This window comes from Genypterus blacodes, unplaced genomic scaffold, assembly GCF_046128005.1.
Source record: "Genypterus blacodes isolate CSIRO-AG114 ecotype Tasmania unplaced genomic scaffold, CSIRO-AGI_Gbla_v1 ptg000007l_1, whole genome shotgun sequence".
Classification (NCBI taxonomy): Eukaryota; Metazoa; Chordata; class Actinopteri; order Ophidiiformes; family Ophidiidae; genus Genypterus; species Genypterus blacodes.
In genome coordinates this window covers 995,001-1,013,182 of record NW_027466821.1, presented here as the reverse complement: position 1 = coordinate 1,013,182, position 18,182 = coordinate 995,001, and the positions used below count along the sequence as shown (strand labels likewise).

The 18,182-nt window shown below is 41.9% G+C and overlaps 2 protein-coding genes across 6 annotated transcripts in view; one reads left to right on the top strand and one right to left on the bottom strand.

The window, feature by feature from the left end:
* Window positions 1-17,537, top strand: part of LOC143001291 (NXPE family member 3-like) — a 59,424-nt gene extending 41,887 nt beyond the window's left edge. Inside the window, exons 1-7 of one of the 2 annotated variants that reach the window (XM_076150807.1) lie at window positions 7,543-7,737; window positions 11,067-11,219; window positions 11,847-12,278; window positions 12,831-13,126; window positions 13,980-14,050; window positions 15,826-16,029; window positions 16,177-17,537. In XM_076150807.1, the coding sequence (XP_076006922.1) occupies window positions 11,115-11,219; window positions 11,847-12,278; window positions 12,831-13,126; window positions 13,980-14,050; window positions 15,826-16,029; window positions 16,177-16,730 (1,662 nt within the window). In that variant the 5' untranslated portion in view covers window positions 7,543-7,737; window positions 11,067-11,114 and the 3' untranslated portion in view covers window positions 16,731-17,537. Of the gene's footprint in view, window positions 1-7,542; window positions 7,738-11,066; window positions 11,220-11,846; window positions 12,279-12,830; window positions 13,127-13,979; window positions 14,051-15,825; window positions 16,030-16,176 lie in introns of those variants that run through there. The other variant, XM_076150816.1, reaches the window with a different exon arrangement.
* The window catches only part of LOC143001342 (angiopoietin-4-like), a 35,460-nt gene that overhangs the window by 14,565 nt on the left and 2,713 nt on the right, over window positions 1-18,182 (bottom strand). For 2 of the 4 annotated variants that reach the window (XM_076150891.1, XM_076150908.1), the window contains exon 7: window positions 18,102-18,182. This exon is cut by the window's right edge and continues 492 nt beyond it. The exons of the other annotated variants lie outside the window; for them this stretch is intronic. The gene's annotated coding sequence lies outside the window, so the exon portion shown is untranslated. Of the gene's footprint in view, window positions 1-18,101 lie in introns of those variants that run through there. 4 annotated transcript variants of the gene reach the window in all.

The following is an 18,182-nucleotide window of genomic DNA, read 5'->3' as shown; positions in this document are numbered from 1 at the left end:
TATAGGTGACCATTTATACTAAAAACCTGACCCTTTGTTGGTCACGTTGTTGGTGTTGGTTGTTGGTTCATTGACGCTTGTCGAATTGCAAAAAAAGGAAATACAAAGAGGTCCAGGCAAAGTTCAAATAATATTGATTGGTTTACTAATAAATAGGTATTACGTCTTGTAGGGTTTGTATACATAAATCAATAAAGGCTGAAAGCTTGATTTGAAAGCAGGAGCATATTCCTAGGCCTATCCTCCGCATACAGCAAGCAAGCAAGGTCAAAAGCTTTGTGCTCCCAGTCAGCCAAGAATCCTACCGGTCACTCTCCTATTGAATGGCCATTTGACCTGTAGAGGGCACAAATTCTCAGAAAATAGAAATAAAAACAATGATTACAATTGTCAGAGAATGCGTTTTGCGACATGTATATGTTGATAAATGTTTTACGACGAGTTAGAGTCGTACAGCGATGCGGGGGATTATACGGCAGTCAATGTTATGGCCGACACGCGTGTTATGAGAGCACCATGTCAATAAAAGACCAAAGCTGAAACAACAACGAACTCTCATCATTTTAGAATAAACACTTAAGTTTATTACATGTTGTCAGAAGTGGTCAAGGATGGCGAAGTGTCAACCACCGGAGGGTTTTTGTTTCCAGAACCCGGCGGAGTGGCCTGACTGGAAAAAACGATTTTCCCGCTACAGGACGGCTACTAAACTGGACAAGGAGGACGGTTCAGTTCAAGTGAGCACGCTGGTGTATGCACTCGGCAAGGAGGCGGAGAACATACTGAGCTCTTTCACCTATGAAGAGGGGGAAAGTGAAGACCAGTTTAATGTAGTTATGGTGAAGTTTGATGCGTATTTTATCCCAAGACGTAACGTTATCCACGAACGTGCCTGTTTCAACCAGAGAGTGCAGCATGTGGGCAAGCACGCGGAGACATTTATCCGCACTCTGTACGAACTATCTGAACACTGTGACTTCGGTGCAAAACGAGAGGCCCACAACAGGGAACGGGGCACAGCGAAGACAGCCACACAGATGTTGAGTGTTATGTTGCTGCTGTGATGAGCAGCATACCGTCGTCACAGACGAAAATGGATGTCATCCGAGCAGAGACAGCCGCTGATGAGCAACTCCGAATGGTAATCAGGTACATTAAGAATGGGTGGCCTGGACACATAACACACACACAGAGCTGTGCAACAGAGTATATTCCTGTGAGAAATGAACTGTCTGTGCATGATGGGTTGGTACTTAGAGGGAGCAGGATAGTGAAACCAGGGTCAAAGAGATCAGAAATGTTAGAGAGAATACATGATGGTCATCAAGGACTTAAGAAATGCAGAATGATAGCTAACACTTGTGGTGGTCTGGCATAGCTTCACAAATCACACACAAAGTGGAGAACTGCATGTACTGTCGGGTGCATAGAACAGCACAGAACAGAGAACCTCTCCTGTCAACACCCCTCCCAGACAGGCCATGGAGAAAAATCGGCATAGATCTCTGTGAACATGAAAAGGAGAACTTTCTTGTCATAGTGGACTACTATTCCAGATACCTGGAGATACTCCACATGCCAACCACTACAAGTGCTCAGGTGACCTTAAAGCTGAAAGCTACTGTTGCCCAGTATGGAATACCTGAAGGGTTTTCAGTGACAACGGGCCACAGTTCAGCAGTGATGTTTTCAAAGACTTTGCCCGTGAGATGGACTTTAAGCATGTGATCTCTAGCCCCCACAACCCACAGGGCAATGGACATGCTGAACGTGCAGTGCAAACAGCCAAAAGGATGCTGAGACAAAAAGATCCACTACTGGCTCTAATGATCTACAGATCCTCACCGCACAGCAGCACTGGTGTCAGTCAGGCGGAACTATTAATGGGCAGGAAAATCCGAACAACTTTACCTACTCTGACTAAAGTCCTGCAACCAAAATGGCCGAACTGACAGCACGTCAGACATTATGGTTACGTTGTTTATGAGGAAGTCTTATGTTGTATTGATAACTACAATGTTATTTGTTAATAAGGCTAAATGGCTTTACTGATAGTTCTGAGACTATAAGGGGAAGTTACCGTTACCTGCATTGCAGAATTTATGTTGTATGCATTAATAATGATGCGGTTCAAAAGTAATTAAAAGGGGGGAGATGTCAGAGAATGTGTTTTGCGACATGTATATGTTGATAGATGTTTTACGACAGTTAGAGGCGTACAGCGATGCAGCGGATTATACGGCAGTCAATGTTATGGCCGACACGCGTGTTATGAGAGCACCATGTCAATAAAAGACCGAAGCTGAAAAAAAAACGAACTCTCATCATTTTATAATAAACACATACGTTTATTACAAGAATAACTTATAATAAATAGCAAAATGGCTCCTATACAAAGAAAACTGAAAAGAGGTGCGTCATGAGGTGGGATTTTAAAACATTTCTAGGGAGACTGTCTCTTTACTGACTGCAGGAAGTGGGTTACAGAGAAAAGGAACATGGTACGAAAATGCTCTATTTCTGAAAGTCTTTGTCTTGACCTTTGGAATGACAAGCAGGCGTGCCTGCTGAGATCTTAAGGTACGCACATAAGTGGCAATAAGGTCAGAGAGATACACTCGAGCCAGGCCATGTAGTATCTTATAGGTAAGAAGTAAGACCTTAAAATCATCCCTGGCACTGACAGGAAGCCAATGTAGCGAAATCTAGAACTGGCTTGTTGTGTTCAAATCTACTTTAGTCTTTAGTTTAGACTCTTGCTGCAGTGTTTTGAACAAGCTGCAGTTTTAGAAGGCAGGGGAGCTCAAGCCAGAGAAGAGGACATTACAGTAGTCCAGTCTAGATGTAACAAATGCATGAATTTGGGTTTTGAATGTGTCTCCCATCTCAAAATTCATTTTTCTTTTTTTTAATCTTAACATTAATTATACTTTTTAATAATTGCCCTTTTCCCACTTCTTTTAAATTATTCAGATGTTTCTGCCCCTCTTCCTGGAATTTGAAATATTTCTGTATTCACTTTTCTTTGGTGTGTGTAGTATATGTACAGTATGTGTGTAGTATATGTACAGTATGTAGTTCTGGGTAGTATTCTTGTCAGAAGGCCACGGCACAAAAACACTGGATTCAAATGCACGACTCCACGACAGGGTTCAAATAACAAAAATATCCTTATCCTCAAAATAAACAAGGCTTTACAAAAATATACATGACACCAAAAACCAGACTAGACGCTATACTTGGACTTGACACTCAACTTAACATGACTACTCATACACAGAGGCGGACAGTTTTTAGGGATGTAAACAGCAAAAACAAGTAGAATGTGTTTGACATGTTGAGATGATCCATTTGTATTCAAAGGTAGGAGAAACTGTAAATCATATAATTTCTGATCATTCCATGTATGCAACATTAATTAAATGAAACGTATAAAAGAAAAAATAGCAACTTTATTGCCCCAGAGGGAAAATTAGCCTTGTCAATGAACTGGTATGGCATCTTATTTTCTGTTCAGATTGTAATTCTAGTCTATTATACAGATATTTACAGCAATCATGCAAATGTATGGCAAGTAGATGACAGAATGACATAGGTACTTTGCCACACAATTAAAAATATTACAATATAGTCATAATAATTCCCTGTTATGATGTCAAAAAACCATCAGGCGGATGGTCTGCGGTGGCTGGAAAACAGGTAGGAGGAGGGGCTCAGGCGGATGACATGAGACCTGGTCTGAGGGTTCAGGGGGGTGGCCTTGGCTCATGGTTCCCGGAACACCAGTCAACCTGAAGGCAGGGACAAGTCAGTGGAGTCGGGGCTGATTGAACTCAGTTGGATGCTGGAGTCCAACCAATAAGGTAACAGGTAAACAGGAACAGGATGACTTGATAAAGCTGCAGGGCTGGAGGTGAAGGTGAAAACTTTTCCCTGAAAAGAGGAACAGAGGAACAGAGGTTGCTGGAGCAGAGTCTGGCTGTGGGTTTACAGGGACAGAGGAGGCCAGTTTAGAAGCAGGAAGCTGGTCTTGGATACCTTGGTGGAAGCAGCTACCTACGATAAGCAGCTTCATAGATTCAAGATTCAAGAGTTTATTGTCATTTGCACAGAAGAACACAGGGTAATACTGTACATTGAAATTCTTTGTAACGAGACGTCAGCAGCAGCATATAGAGAATGAAATTGACAGTGGAAAAATTTAAATTTAATGCGAAATTGAATTTAGTGCAAACGTTTTTTAGGAAAATGGAAGCAGAAAGCAGACCAGACTGAATAACAGCAGAATAAAGGATATATATAGAGACTAAAAATATATATTTACAGACTAAAATATATATGTACAGACTATTACCTATAAATAAATCTAAAGTGGCACGAGTGCCAATGATAGTGGAGTGCAAACTCACTGGTTGAGGAGCCTGATGGCCTGGGGGAAGAAACTGTTTTTGAGTCTGGTAGTCCGAGCCCGGATGCTCCGGTAGCGTCTACCAGATGGGAGGAGGGAAAAGAGTCCATGTGAGGGGTGGCTGGAATCCTTGATGATTTTCTGTGCTTTTCTCAGGCATCTTGTGTGATAGATGCTTTCCATTGGGGGGAGGTTGGAGCCAATGATGCACTCCGCTGTCTGTCCCTGTGGAGGGCCTTGCGGTCCTCAGCAGAGCAGCTGCCATACCAAGCAGTAAGGCAGCTGGAGAGGATGCTCTCGACAGTACATCTGTAGAAGTTAGTGAGAGTTTTTGTAGACATGCCGAACTTCTTGAGTCTCCTCAGGATGTACAGGCGCTTCTGGGCAGTTTTCACTGCCGAGTCAGAATGTCTAGTCCAGGTGAAATTGTCGCTGATGTGCACACCAAGGAATTTAAAATGGGAAAACTCTCTCCACCTCAGCCCCATTGATGTGAATAGGGGCGTGCCCCTCATGTCGTTTCCTGAAGTCCACAATCATCTCCTTCGTCCTGCCGACGTCATATGCTATCTCCTTACTAGTCTTAGCCAAAAGCAATCTGTGGCTCAAACATTTCTCTTGTTACCCCAAAGTTGATCATGGTAAATGGCCACTCAAATCACTCACCACCTCTCACGGAAGAAATAGTCGCTGAATGTGTTTCTAATGAGCTGAGGAGGCATGGTTGGTTGCTCAGTGGCGGCAGAGTGCAGAGCTGGAGGGGAGGCTGCAACTTGTGGACACTTGGAAACTCGCTGTTGAATATGAAGAACCAAGGCAGAAGGTCTCATTAATGTTTCTTTCATTTTTCATGTTTTTCTTTTCTCTGTGGACAGAAACAATCTAAAATGTCTCTCTCTAGGAAGACGAGGAAAAACTCCTGAGAAAACCTTTATGTGTAAGGGGAAAAAGTAGGAAACCTCAGGAGAGGCAATTCCAAGAGAGATTCCCTCTCCATGAATTGTTGAGTGTGCAAGAGGAACCTCCAGTGGGATTATACAAAGGCACAAACAAGGCATGCAAAGTAGTATACCCAAACAGTCATGCATTAGAAAATGACATGCAAAACAGAGACGAAGGAGAGAGAGACAGCCAGAGAGAGGGAAAGAGAGAGAGAGAGAGAGATAAAGAGAACGTTAAAAGCACAATTCAGTGCAGTGGCAGTCCTATTAGTGACAGTCTCTCTACTAGGGCAGCAGGTAGTTGGCGGAGCAGTCTAGGTAAGCAAATTGTTGATGATGTCAGCAATACCACTGCACAATTAAATTCAAGGCAACTATAGAGAAAGTCAGGAAAGCTAAATCAGAGCACTGTTGGGCCTCGGTGGAGATATGAGCTCTCTGAGTGTCTCAGAGAATCTTAGTCACAATTGGCAGAAATCTGGGATGGAATATGACCTGATGATATTGAAGTTTCCAATGATCAATTAACTGAGACAGAGTTGAGAGGCTTCTTCTTTTATTCAATCATAGAGTAGTGATGCATCACAAGTCAAAGTAAATACATGTGTAAAGGCCTTTCCTGTAATAATTTCCTGCTATTGTACTATTAAGTCTTGCATCGTAGACGCTGTCTGGGTAAAACCAGGAACATCATTAAAGACTCCTCCCACCCTAATAATAAACTTTTCATCCTCCTCCCATCCAGCAGGCGTTACAGAAGCCTCCGCTCACGCACCAGCAGGCTCAGGAAGAGTTTCTTCCACGAGGCGGTGACCCTGTTGAACTCTACTCCATCCACCCACTAGCATCATTTTACCTGTTTATATAGTTTATTCTGTATATATTATAGTACATTTATGCACCTCTGGTTGGATGCTAACTGCATTTCATTGGCTTGTACCTGTATTTTGCTCAATAACAATAAAGTTGAAGCTAATCTAATCTAATCTTATCTTATCTATGGCGATTTCAATATTGCCGACATGATGGTGTGGCCATGATTTTATCACTATGACCACTATGATCTCTTCTGCACAACAAGTCTTCCAGCTGCTCTGAACTCCTGCAGAGCACATGACCTTAAGTCTACAGCTGACTGTTCTGGGAGAATGAGAGGGTGTGAATGGTAAAAGGGAGGAGGATGCTCTCTCTCTCTCTCTCTCTCTCTCCCTCTCTCTCTCTCTTTGTGATCCAGCACCAGGACTTTGATGGGGTATTTAGACGTTTTTGACTTGTCTGTGAACTGATTTTCACTGATATGTTTAACACAAGTGAGTTCATAAAGTAATACTTTAATTGCGGATGGACACAATAGACAGAGTGTGATAACAAGGAGCACCTAAATCAATATCAAGGAGATGGTTTCCGAGGAACATAAGAGATCATAAGATAAGATCATAAAACTGAGTAAGAGTTCACACATGCACAAACACACAGTTACTCTGTGTGCCCAGTTAAGGAAAAAGCCACTGTTTTGTCCATCTTGACATTCACTCACAAGTAGTACCTTTTTCTAATGAGCACACATTGTTTCTAAGCAGATACGTCATCCAGCTCTGCTTGATCCAGCTGGTGAGCTCATAGGAGGAGGAGTTATGCGGTCCAGCCATTTGGGAGTATAATCCTGCCTTTAGAGTGTCTCAAGAATGGAAGAACCTTAAGCACAGTTGGCAGAAATGTTGGACGGAATCTGATCTATGGGGTGGCAGATAAGGCTGTGGTTTGGGTTGGGTAGTTCCTAACTGATGAGAAAGTTAGTGCTAATTTGACGTAAAGTAGTCTAAAAGCAAACTAAATTACCTATTGTCTTTGACCAAACGTAAATAATAAAAGTAACGACTTGTATGTGTAGCACACTCCACACTTTCTTTACTCTATCTCTCTCTTTTTTCTCCTCTTCTGTAACAAAAAACGATCACCAAAATGTACCTATGTACGTAACTGTATGCTCGCTGTCACGTCAATTCTTCAATAAATATATACAAAAAAGAAAAAAAAAAAAGATGACCTGAGTAACGTACTTTTATTGAGCAACGTACCAGTCCTACTATGCGTGTGCAGTGAAGAAGTGTTCATTTTTCTCTGTATACGCTTTGTAATGTGCGCATTTAAAGTTTTACAGGCTTAGTCGCATACATACAGACGTTGCCGCTGTGCCTGTGTGGCGCTTTTGGTAGCTCGTCCTGTGCGAAACTTAACTGTGAGTTTTGTGGCTTCTGACGTTTAGTCAGACCATGAGAGGCGTTTGCTCTCAGAACTTCGGTTATTAGTTTCCCGAGGAGGAGGAGCAGTGTTACCTGGCAAGCAGCAGAAGGGAGGAACAAAGTGGCCAGAGCAGTTAACGCAAATGTAGGTACTTTCTTCTTCTTTTTCCGAAGTGTAAATGTCCAAAAGTAGGGTTTAAAGCTTGCTGCTTTAAAACTACGCTTGAAGCGCTGCTTTTTAAACTAAAGACTTACATAAGCAGCTTACGTGTGCAGACGTTTCCTGTAGATTGTAGCTGCGGTATTTCCCCCACTCTGAAAAAGGAAATAACAGTTTGTACTTTTGTTTTCGTGTTCGGTGCAAAGTGTTAGATCGTAAACATCGAATTACGAATCGAATCGAATGTTCATAAGATTAACTGTAAATGTAAACTGCGTAAATTCTTTTCGTCGTTGATGATGATGGTGATGATTCAGAGAGCTGATAAGAGCTGCATTTCTCTCTCACACACACACACACAAACACACTCGCGCGCGCGCCCGCGCGCGCGCTCTCGCTAAGAACCCTAAAGAATAGAAAGGTTATGTTTGATTAGTATTATTAATATTATTAGGGACCCAAAAACATGTATTGTTGTTATTATTATCATTATTATTATTATCATTATTACAAACTATCTCAAACCATCACAGCCTCTTGCCTTCCCATCACTGTTCTGTTTCATTAAAATTATTTGTATTATTTTGTGGACAGCAAAAAAGTTATCATCAGTCATAAAGCAGGGGTCTCAAAGTCAAATTGGCGAAGGGCCAGAGGCCAGGGCCTTAGCACAGGGCACTTGAACAATGTAAACCTATATAGGTGTATATCTATATATACCAGCACCAGTCTCTCGCAGTATTGATTCTAGCACCTGCCAATGCTTTTATTGACGTGGATGATCAACATTTGGTTTAGCGTTAGGGCAGTTGACACAGTGGACAATGGCCTGACAGGCTTGTGCACCTTGTGCCAGGACTGTTTATGCAACACTAGTCAGTGTTAAAAAAACCTCTTCAAGACACTTCTGTGAAGTAGAGAACATCTGCATATTCTGCATGAATTTCCTTGGGAAATGCACAAAACCGACAGTGCTGCAAACCTCTTACTCTGATGTTGTTAATGCATTTCACCACATCAGACGAGTCATGATCAAATTTTAGGCACTTACTACAAAGTGCTTCCTGATGAATAATGTAGTGGAGAGCTGCAGCAGCATAATCTTTCTCATACTTTCTCTGAATGAGGGGACACATCCATTTTTGTCTCCTGTCATTGATGGAGCTGCTGCTCGGCTGGTACGGTCAACCTCAGCACAGAGCTTTTGAAAGGCATCCCAAGTTCTGGTTGCTTCAACCCTTGCGCAGTTTATCTCAGACACGCCACACAAGATATCAGGAGGGGGAGGGGCTACCTTTCATAACTGTGGTCTTGGTTAATGGTAAATAGCCTGGGACAATTTCCAGGGCAACTGGATTTGGTTAAAAATGAAACGCAAACATAAATTAACTTATTGTTGTTGTTGTTGTTGTTGATTTAGAAAGAGAGAGTGAAAGGAGTCACACAACCCCACATTCACACAACCCCATCCTGGTCCGTCTGCCATAAAGAAACTGTTTGGTGTTCAGGTTTACAGTCAATGGTCTGGCAATGGTCTGATGTAGATCTGTGAAGAAGATAAGAAATCTATAGATATATGAAGTATTAAAATTAGTTTAATTTTGACGTGCCTTTGTGGAGATTACCTAGAAACATTCTCTGGCGCTTTGCATTGTGGCTTGTGTTTCTTCTTTGCACGATGCAAATGATTTGTCCCTGGAAAGGAGTGGGGCTTGTTTTTCGCGTTAGAGATGTTCTCCAATGTGTTCACGAAGTATTGTGTCTGTCAACTGTGTCAATCATATCAGAATCAGAAATTCTTTATTGATCCCAGGGGGAAATTGGGTCTCATTCTCAAATATTAATATTTATATGTGTAGAGAAATTAAACAAAGATATATCTAAAAATATGTGCATTATACACTCACCGGCCACTTAATTAGGTACACCTTGCTAGTACCAGGTTGGACCCCCTTTTGCCTTCAGAAGTGCCTTAATTATTTGTGGCATAGATTCAACAAGGTGCTGGAAACATTCCTCAGAGATTTTGGTCCGTATTGACATGATAGCATCATGTAGTTGCTGCAAGTCTCCTGTTCCACCACATCCCAAAGGTGCTATTGGATTGAGATCTGCTGACTGTTGAGGCCATTTGAGTATAGTGAACTCATTGTCATGTTCAACAAACCCATTTGAGATGATTTGATCTTTGTGACATGACGCGTTATCCTGCTGGAAGTAGCCACCAGTAGATGGGTACACTATGGTCATGAAGGGACCACACCATGTCACCACCACCAGCTGCCTGAACCATTGATACAAGGCAGGATGGATCCATGCTTCCATGTTGTTTATGCCAAATTTTGCCCCTACCATGGGAATGTCGCCAATCAGACCAGGAAACATTCCAATTTTGGTTAGCCTGTGCCAATTGGAGCCTCAGTTTCCTGTTCTTAGCTGACAGGAGTGGCACCTGGTGTGTTCTTCTGCTGCTGTAGCAAATCTGCTTCAAGGTTAGACGTGTTGTGCATTCAGAGATGGTCTTCTGCATACCTTGGTTGTAATGAGTGTAATTATTAGAGTTTCCTGTTGCCTTTCTAAGATTTTGAACCGGTCTGGCCATTCTCCTGTAACCTCTGGCATCAACAAGGCATTTTTCCCCAGAGAACTGCTGCTCGCTGACTATTTTCTCTTTTTCAGACCATGCTCTGTGAACCCTAGGTATGGTTGTGTGTGAAAATCCCAGTAGATCAGCAGTTTCTGATATACTCAGACAGGCACCAGCAACCATGCCACCTTCAAAGTCATTTAAATCTCCCTTCTTTCCCCCTTTTTTTTGGTATATTTTTGATAAAGCAAGCATTCGACATGACATGCACATACAGTAATAGGACATTTTGGAGATACATTTAATACAGAAATAGGGGAGAAGGGAGAGAGAGATAGGGGAAAAGGACAGAAGGTTGTAGAATTATTATTTTTGTTGTTGTTTAACTTTTTTCGAAGACCCTGAGGTAAAACAGGCTGGCATCAGTGATGTTGATGCGATGATCTCATAGGTACAGTTTTTCCCATTCTGATGTTTGAACTTCAGCAGGTCGTCTTGACCATGTCAACATGCCTAAATGCATGTAGTTGCTGCTATGTGATAAGCTGATTATATATTTCTGTTAATGAGTTAATGAGTGTACCTAATGAAGTCGCCGGTGAGTGTATGTAGAAACTATAACTATGAAATATAACATTTTGTAAAGACAGAGAGAGAGAGAGACTGGACAATGTTTTTGATTATGTTGATGATGAAGTTGTGAGTTTACCCTTTTTCCTGTTCACAGTGTCTGTGTGACTTGTCACTGCAATGCTACAACACAGATGAGAGAACCATGGAGGCCAAAGCTTGTAGAAGGAGTCACATCTTCATCAGCATCTTCATCTCCCTAGCTACGATTGTCCTGCTCTTCATGATGTGGAAATCTTACAGCTTGGAGGTGAGGTCGAAACAGAATTATTCCTTTGTTCAATTCAGTATATCCTATGTTTTTCTTCTGCATTATAGAAATACTAACTACCTCCACACTGCCATTACCACACAAAAATGTACATGCACACTCTTGAAGAAGCAATGCAAAGCAAACACTGTTGTAACACAGAGCTGGTTAATTATATATTATGTCTATCCAGTCACCAAACTCCTCTTCCCACACCTTCATGAAACTTGAGCCACATTGTTGTTGCCTAGAATTCTTTGTATCAAGGTGTCGCCTGTGCTCAGACAGATGGGTGCCAGAACCAGACAGCAAACAGGGAGTTATCTTTTATGAGGTCCAAGGCAGGTTGCAGTTCATAACGAGCTGTAAATCTTTTTAATAACACTCATGATGGGTTAAGATGTTCTTCTAAATCCTATAATTCCATAATTGTCCTGATTTTTCCATCAACCAGTCAGTGCCTTTGTCTATTGTTATGTGTATTAGATGCATATCCCTATTCATATTCATTATTGCATTGTTAAATATATACTATAACTATAATGGTGTTTAAAGTTGTTGGGTTTAACCTTCAGTCACTGATTATTTGTTGGATCTGTTTTTGTCACCACACCCTGCTTGTTTCAGAATGTCATCAAGTCAACTGTAGTTCTCCAGAGAGCTTCCACTGAGCCGCATCACCAGCACAACATCTGCAGGCACAGGCATCTGTCGCCTGAGGATGCTCAGGAGCAACTCCTTCTGCTTGACACCATTGTTTGGCCTGAAACGCCACACTCTTCCACTCCTCCTGAGCAAACCACTGACCCTGCCCACAGCACTTTCACCATCCTTCCAAAGCCGGGAGGGGGACAGTGGCATGTCGGTGATCACCTGGAGGCTCTGATCCAAGTATGTGACTTTCAAGGACATCCCAAGAACTATGGAGGAGATGTTTTAGTTGCCCGGCTTCACAGCCCGGATCTTCATGCAGGAGTGGCGGGGCAAGTGGTCGACCACCTCAGCGGTTTCTACTCTGCTGTTTTCCCGTTACTGTGGGAGGGAATTGCACAGGTTGAGGTAAATCTGTGTATTTCAACCATTTGTGTTTCACTGTTGGCTAGAGGGGTTGGCTGTTGCTGCGTTACATATACCTGGGAAGTCAGAAGATCATTTTTTTAATTGGAAATCTGACTTCAGTTGCTGTTCCAGTTGAAATTTCAAACTGGGAAGTTGGAAGACATTTTCACAGCAGGTATGGCAGATAAACTATTCACAGCAAAATTACAATTGGCAAACAAATCCAATATTGACAGAGACTAGATGCCACAAAACCATTTGATGATATGTTGGATCTAATTTCACAAACGTGTCTCAGCTGTATGTAATACATTTACATGTGAATTGTATTTGGATCACATTACGTTGTGCACACATTAAGATATGGATAATGCAAGGTCTAAATCTAAAGGCCTATTGCTGAGGTTTCAACGCTGTTAAAGTGTATTCAGGCTGTAATTGTACATAAAGCCTTGCTAAATTTAGTTTTCAGTTGATTTTATTTTCTTTGTCCATTACTGGAATAGCAGAAGACTAAAAACTGTTGAGTAAACTCAGTAAAATTACTTCCAGGTGACGCTGGTTCACCCCAGTGAGGCTGTCACGGTCCTGCGCAGGCTCAACAGAGAACAGCCAGACCGGATTTTTTTCCAAAGCCTTTATCGCTCCGGCTCTATTTCTGAAACCTCCATCTGCAACATCTGCCTGCCGCCAACTGAGAAGGAGCTGTGCAACTACACAGACCTCCACACAGGGGATCCATGGTTCTGCTTCAAGCCAAGCCGCCTCAGCTGCGATGACAGGGTCAACCATGCCAAGGGAGGATTTAAGCAAAATATTGCAGCACAGGAGGAGAAGCTCTTTCGCAGGTAAGAAGAAACACATGTCGAAGCCCTGCCCCATTTCCAGGTTTACCTTGGTTCCAATAACCTTCTGCTATCTGTGGAGTTTCCTACGGCATTTCCTGCCTAAAATAGATAACCCATACGCATCAAGGTAAAACTTGGAACTGCAGTTGTTGATTCATTTTATGAAAGGTAGATATTTATTCTATAACAGACAAACCCTTAGTATCATCTTTCTTGATTGACCACTAAGATCCACCATCTAAGAGAAGGTAGATTTTCTTTCCCAAGCCAGTGGAGCAGAAGCATGTTTCATAAGTTTTGCTGAGGGAGCATTGCAGTTCCCTTAATTGTCTCTAAGAGTCCCTAACTTGGGTTTTTTAGCTTGTCTATATGAACCTCCCGCTGGACATCCTCACCTCCCTTATTCGAAATGGGATGATCATTTAATGACAGTAAAAATGGATTACTGGACCTGCATACTTGTGATTGTGGACCAGATTAATTTCCACATCGGGCAAGGATGGAGAAGAAAGGGGATAAGGTAATCAGGATTTCTCACAAATCCACAAATGTTGTCTCTTTAAGAATCAGAATCCAAAGTATACGTTAGATGTCCACTAATTTGAATTTAGTTTAAGTTTGACTATAAATTCATGTATAAAATGATTTTTTTATCTCTAATTTGCAGTGACTCAAATGTTTCTGTTTCTGTTGGGTCATGAATGCATCTCCCATCCTAAGATTCACTGTATGTTCAATCTTAACATTATGTACACTTTTGAATGATGCCTTTTTTACTCTTCTTTTAAATTATTTAGATGTTTCTGCCTCTCTTCCTTGAATTTGACATATTTCTGGATTAACTTTTCTTTAGTGGTGTCAACATGAAAGTTTCCATAGGTGCCTCTGGATCTAACAGCGTCACCGTGCTGCCAAAAGAGAACGGTAAAGCAAAATACTACAAACACAATCGTAGAAGGCAGAAATGTGTTGTTGTAAACAGCTTGTGGATTTGCTTCTTGTAAAGGGAAAGACATCAAAGTAGCTGAAACGTAAGTTGCCAGAGGGCTCTGCCTCTGTCTGCTGCAAGGTTTTAAAAACATGTGCCGTGGAGTTACAACAGCCTATTCCACAACTGGCTCGTTTCCCCCTGGACTCCCCCAACATTCTAGCACTGCGGAAGAGGTGTGTTTTGGAAAACTTCCTCCAAGACACTGACAAGTCTGGGAATAAAACAATAGAACAGAGGATCTGACAAACTCCTCACCCAGGGGGGCCTAGATAACAGATAACTGCCAACAGCAGGGCCAACAGGTGGAGAAGGGTAACTGAGGGTCGTGGCATCACCTTATCAAAGCCTCAAACATCTAGTGGACAGCAAAAGGGAGAAAGGAGCCCCTTGTTGTTTGGCAGTCTGGGGGGTCTTCTTCAGATCATTGGAGGTCACAGAAGGGTTAATTATACTGTACTGTTGATGTTTAATTTGCACGTTGTGAGAATCCCAGAGATAACACACTGAAGGCAATATAGTTAGATATTAAGATAAACTCATCTGGCTGATTGGGAATTAGGGCAAAAATCACATGAATTTCAAAGATGCACAAACATGACATCCTGCTTGAGATGACTATTTAAACCAAACCATGGATCAGCTCTGGATGCCATCCTGTTGTAGGAATGCTGCGTAACTGCTCATTGCTTCATGACATAGCCCAACGTATGTTGATTCTGGGGTACTGGTATTGAGAAGTTCATGTATTGTTTATGCTGTTAGAAGTAGTAACGTTTCTAGATTAATCAGATTCTCAAATGTTAAATGTTAAATTAATTGACGAGTGGTGAACTTGGTGGTGAAATACTTGCGGTTCTTTGTAATGTGATTGATTTAAATAGACCCGAGGGCTTTGCATTTCCACGTGACTGAGACAGGATCAGCAGGAACCTGATCAGAGGTTGATCACTGATTGGGCTGGGCGAACATAGGGGAAGAAATTTGCATGAATAATATTTTGTTGGTGAAAAGATATGATTTGTCAGACACGCACGATGCACGAGACAACTTCAAGCCTCTGAGCTGGCAAATGTGTAAGCCGGTGATTCTGTTTGAGCGATGTAGAGATACCTTGCTTCAAACGAACAATCCAGCTTTGACGCAATAATGAACGAATAACTGACGGCAAAATAATCTATGGATCCCCGAGCAAAGAGAGGGAAGAAACTGAACTTCTCATCCTAAAACAATCGAATTTTTGCATCCCTTCACATAATCAACCAATTAGAGACTACAATTACCACTAGCAACAAATACATTTATCTTATGGAGTCAAATAAACGAGAAACTTTTATTATGCTGGAATAACTTCAAGTTGCCGAGCCGGGAGATTCCGCTAACCTTCTCCCACTGATCCTGACTGCCGTTATTGGTCCAGAAGGCAGGACTTCCTGTTTTTCGAAAAAACTACACGTGTTTGTGCCTATGTCCAGTGTAGCTCTAACAACCAACCCTTCGCCTTTTATTATGTGAATAGTAGGAAGAGATTCAGATAAGAGAAGGAGAACAGAAGATGGAAAACAATTTTGTTGATGGTCTGTGCAAAGATGTTCATTCAGTGAATACCTGCATATCTCATTCTGGATCCATCTATTAAGAAACAGAAGTGTTGCATAATAGATATATCTGTTGTACATGCTACAGATGTTTGATTTTAACTTCCTCTCAGGTAAACCAGAGGTGAAGAACATTGTGAATCCTAAGCCCAGTGGATATTACTACAAGGGAGTGTGGCGTGCACTAGATGGCACTAGAGTTCATCAGTTCGAAAAGGCCTCTGATGTCACTCAATGTCTGAGAGGCAAGGTGCTCCACCTGTTTGGAGATTCCACCATCAGGCAGTGGTTTGAACACCTCAACGCAGCACTACCAGGTGGATGATTCACAGGAATGTTTTTGTTTTTATCCCCACATGTGACTCAGATATTCACTGTTTTAGTCCTCATCCCTATTGGCATTAACATTGGCTCTCATAACTTCACAAATACAGTTCTGTCAGTAAAAATCTTCTCTGTGTTAGATCTTAAGGAATTTGACCTGCACAGCAACAAGCAAACTGGGCCATTTATGTCTGTGGACATCACAAATAACATCATGGTGGACTTCCGCTGCCATGCCCCTCCTATCCGTTTTGGCACCCTCGAAACCAGCGAGGTGCGTTACATTGCCAACGAACTGGACGGACTGCTTGGGGGAGCCAACACCATTGTGGTCATCGGGATCTGGTCTCACTTCAGCACTTTTCCCATGGAGATCTATATCCAGCGGCTCATGAGCATCCGCAAAGCAGTTGTGCGGCTGCTGAAGAGGGCTCCTGACACGCTGGTCGTCCTCAGAACAGCAAACCTTAAAGCTTTGACACTTTATGAGACGCTGACAAACAGTGACTGGTACTCCATGCAGCGTGACAAGTTACTCAGAGCAGTGTTCAAAGGAATGAACATTAAGTTGGTGGACGCGTGGGACATGACTCTAGCCCACTACTTGCCACACAACCTCCATCCACAACCCCCTATTATAAAAAATATGATTGATGTTCTCCTGTCCTACATATGTGGCCAAAGGACCAGCTAGGAGTTAGCTGTGTGTTTGTTAGGAGCAGACCAGTGGGGATTCAAACACATGTGAGAGGTTTACATACAGTACGTGTGTTTCCTCCAATAGTCCAAAAGTGTCCTTCATGTTGGTGAGACACTTAAATTCCCTATTGTTATGAGCAAAATACTTCCAGACTGGCATTTCAACAAAAGACACACAAAAAAAAACACACACCTTTCTCTCCCTTTTCTTTTTATAGGTCATAAACAAAATGGTGGTATCACACAGTGAATTATGTACATTTACATGCACACTGTACTTTAATTTTATATATTCCATAGGTGGAATTAAAAGTATAATATGATGTACACGACATGACAATCATCAGTCAGCGAGTTCATTGCATGAGAACATGCCTACAGAGAATGTTTGTTTCTATCTAAATCGGTTTACATTGTCATAATCAAGGTCTCTCTCCCGGACACATACAACGCTAAAATATTTTTTGTGTTTGTTTTGTGTGTGTGTGTGTTTATGGAGGTAATAACGTGATGATTTGTCGATAGGTCAAACTTGTAATCAGGGATTATCTGTGAACTCACTAGTGCTGTGCTAGCTGAGCAGTGTTGCTTTCCACTGTTCAACTGTCTCATAGGGTGTTTCACTGTTTTCTGTGCAATGCATTCTGAGATGTTTCACCCCCCCTGTGGCAACATGAACATGTTGGTAATCATTATGAATGAATGCTCAGGGAGAATGTAATGAACTTTTAATACGGATTTTTAAATATTTTGTAGTTACATGATTTATGCAAAGGAAATAAATGTAATAAACCTGAAATGTCCTGGGAGTAGTTTTTTCTTCTTTTCTTGGGTTTGAAACCTTGAATTCTTTCTGTGTGCTTGTTGGGGGCTCTGACTTGTATGGTGCTAGTTTCATGGCAAGGCAAGGCAATTTTATTTGTTTAGCACATTTCAGCAGCAGGGTTATCCAAAGTAAAGAAAATTAAAACAAGCTAAAACCGAAACAATTCAAGAAAATTAACATCATCATCATTACATCACGAGCATTTAGCAGACGCTTTTATCCAAAGCGACTTACATTACATCACCACCCAGTAAGTTACAGAGGGGGGAGCAATTGAGGGTTTGGTGCCTTGCTCAGGGTCACCTCGGCAAGGACTCGAACCAGCAACCCTCCGGTTTCCAAGCGGAAGCTCTACCACTGAGCCATTGCCTCCCTATAAACACAGTGGTAACAGCTGCAATACCTACGATCTAAAAGGATCTAGGGGTTGCTTTAGTCTTTAATCCTGTATCTTCAGTTCCACCAGGAATGAACTCTTCTGATGTCATGGAGTTTAGTTTCACACAACCCTGTAATTTTAGAGAGCCTTTTGCATAGCTGTCTTGTACCCACTGAATAGTGCTCATGGGCAATAAGCAGCCAATAAGCCAATTTACTTTTTGCATTGAAATATTGTCTGGG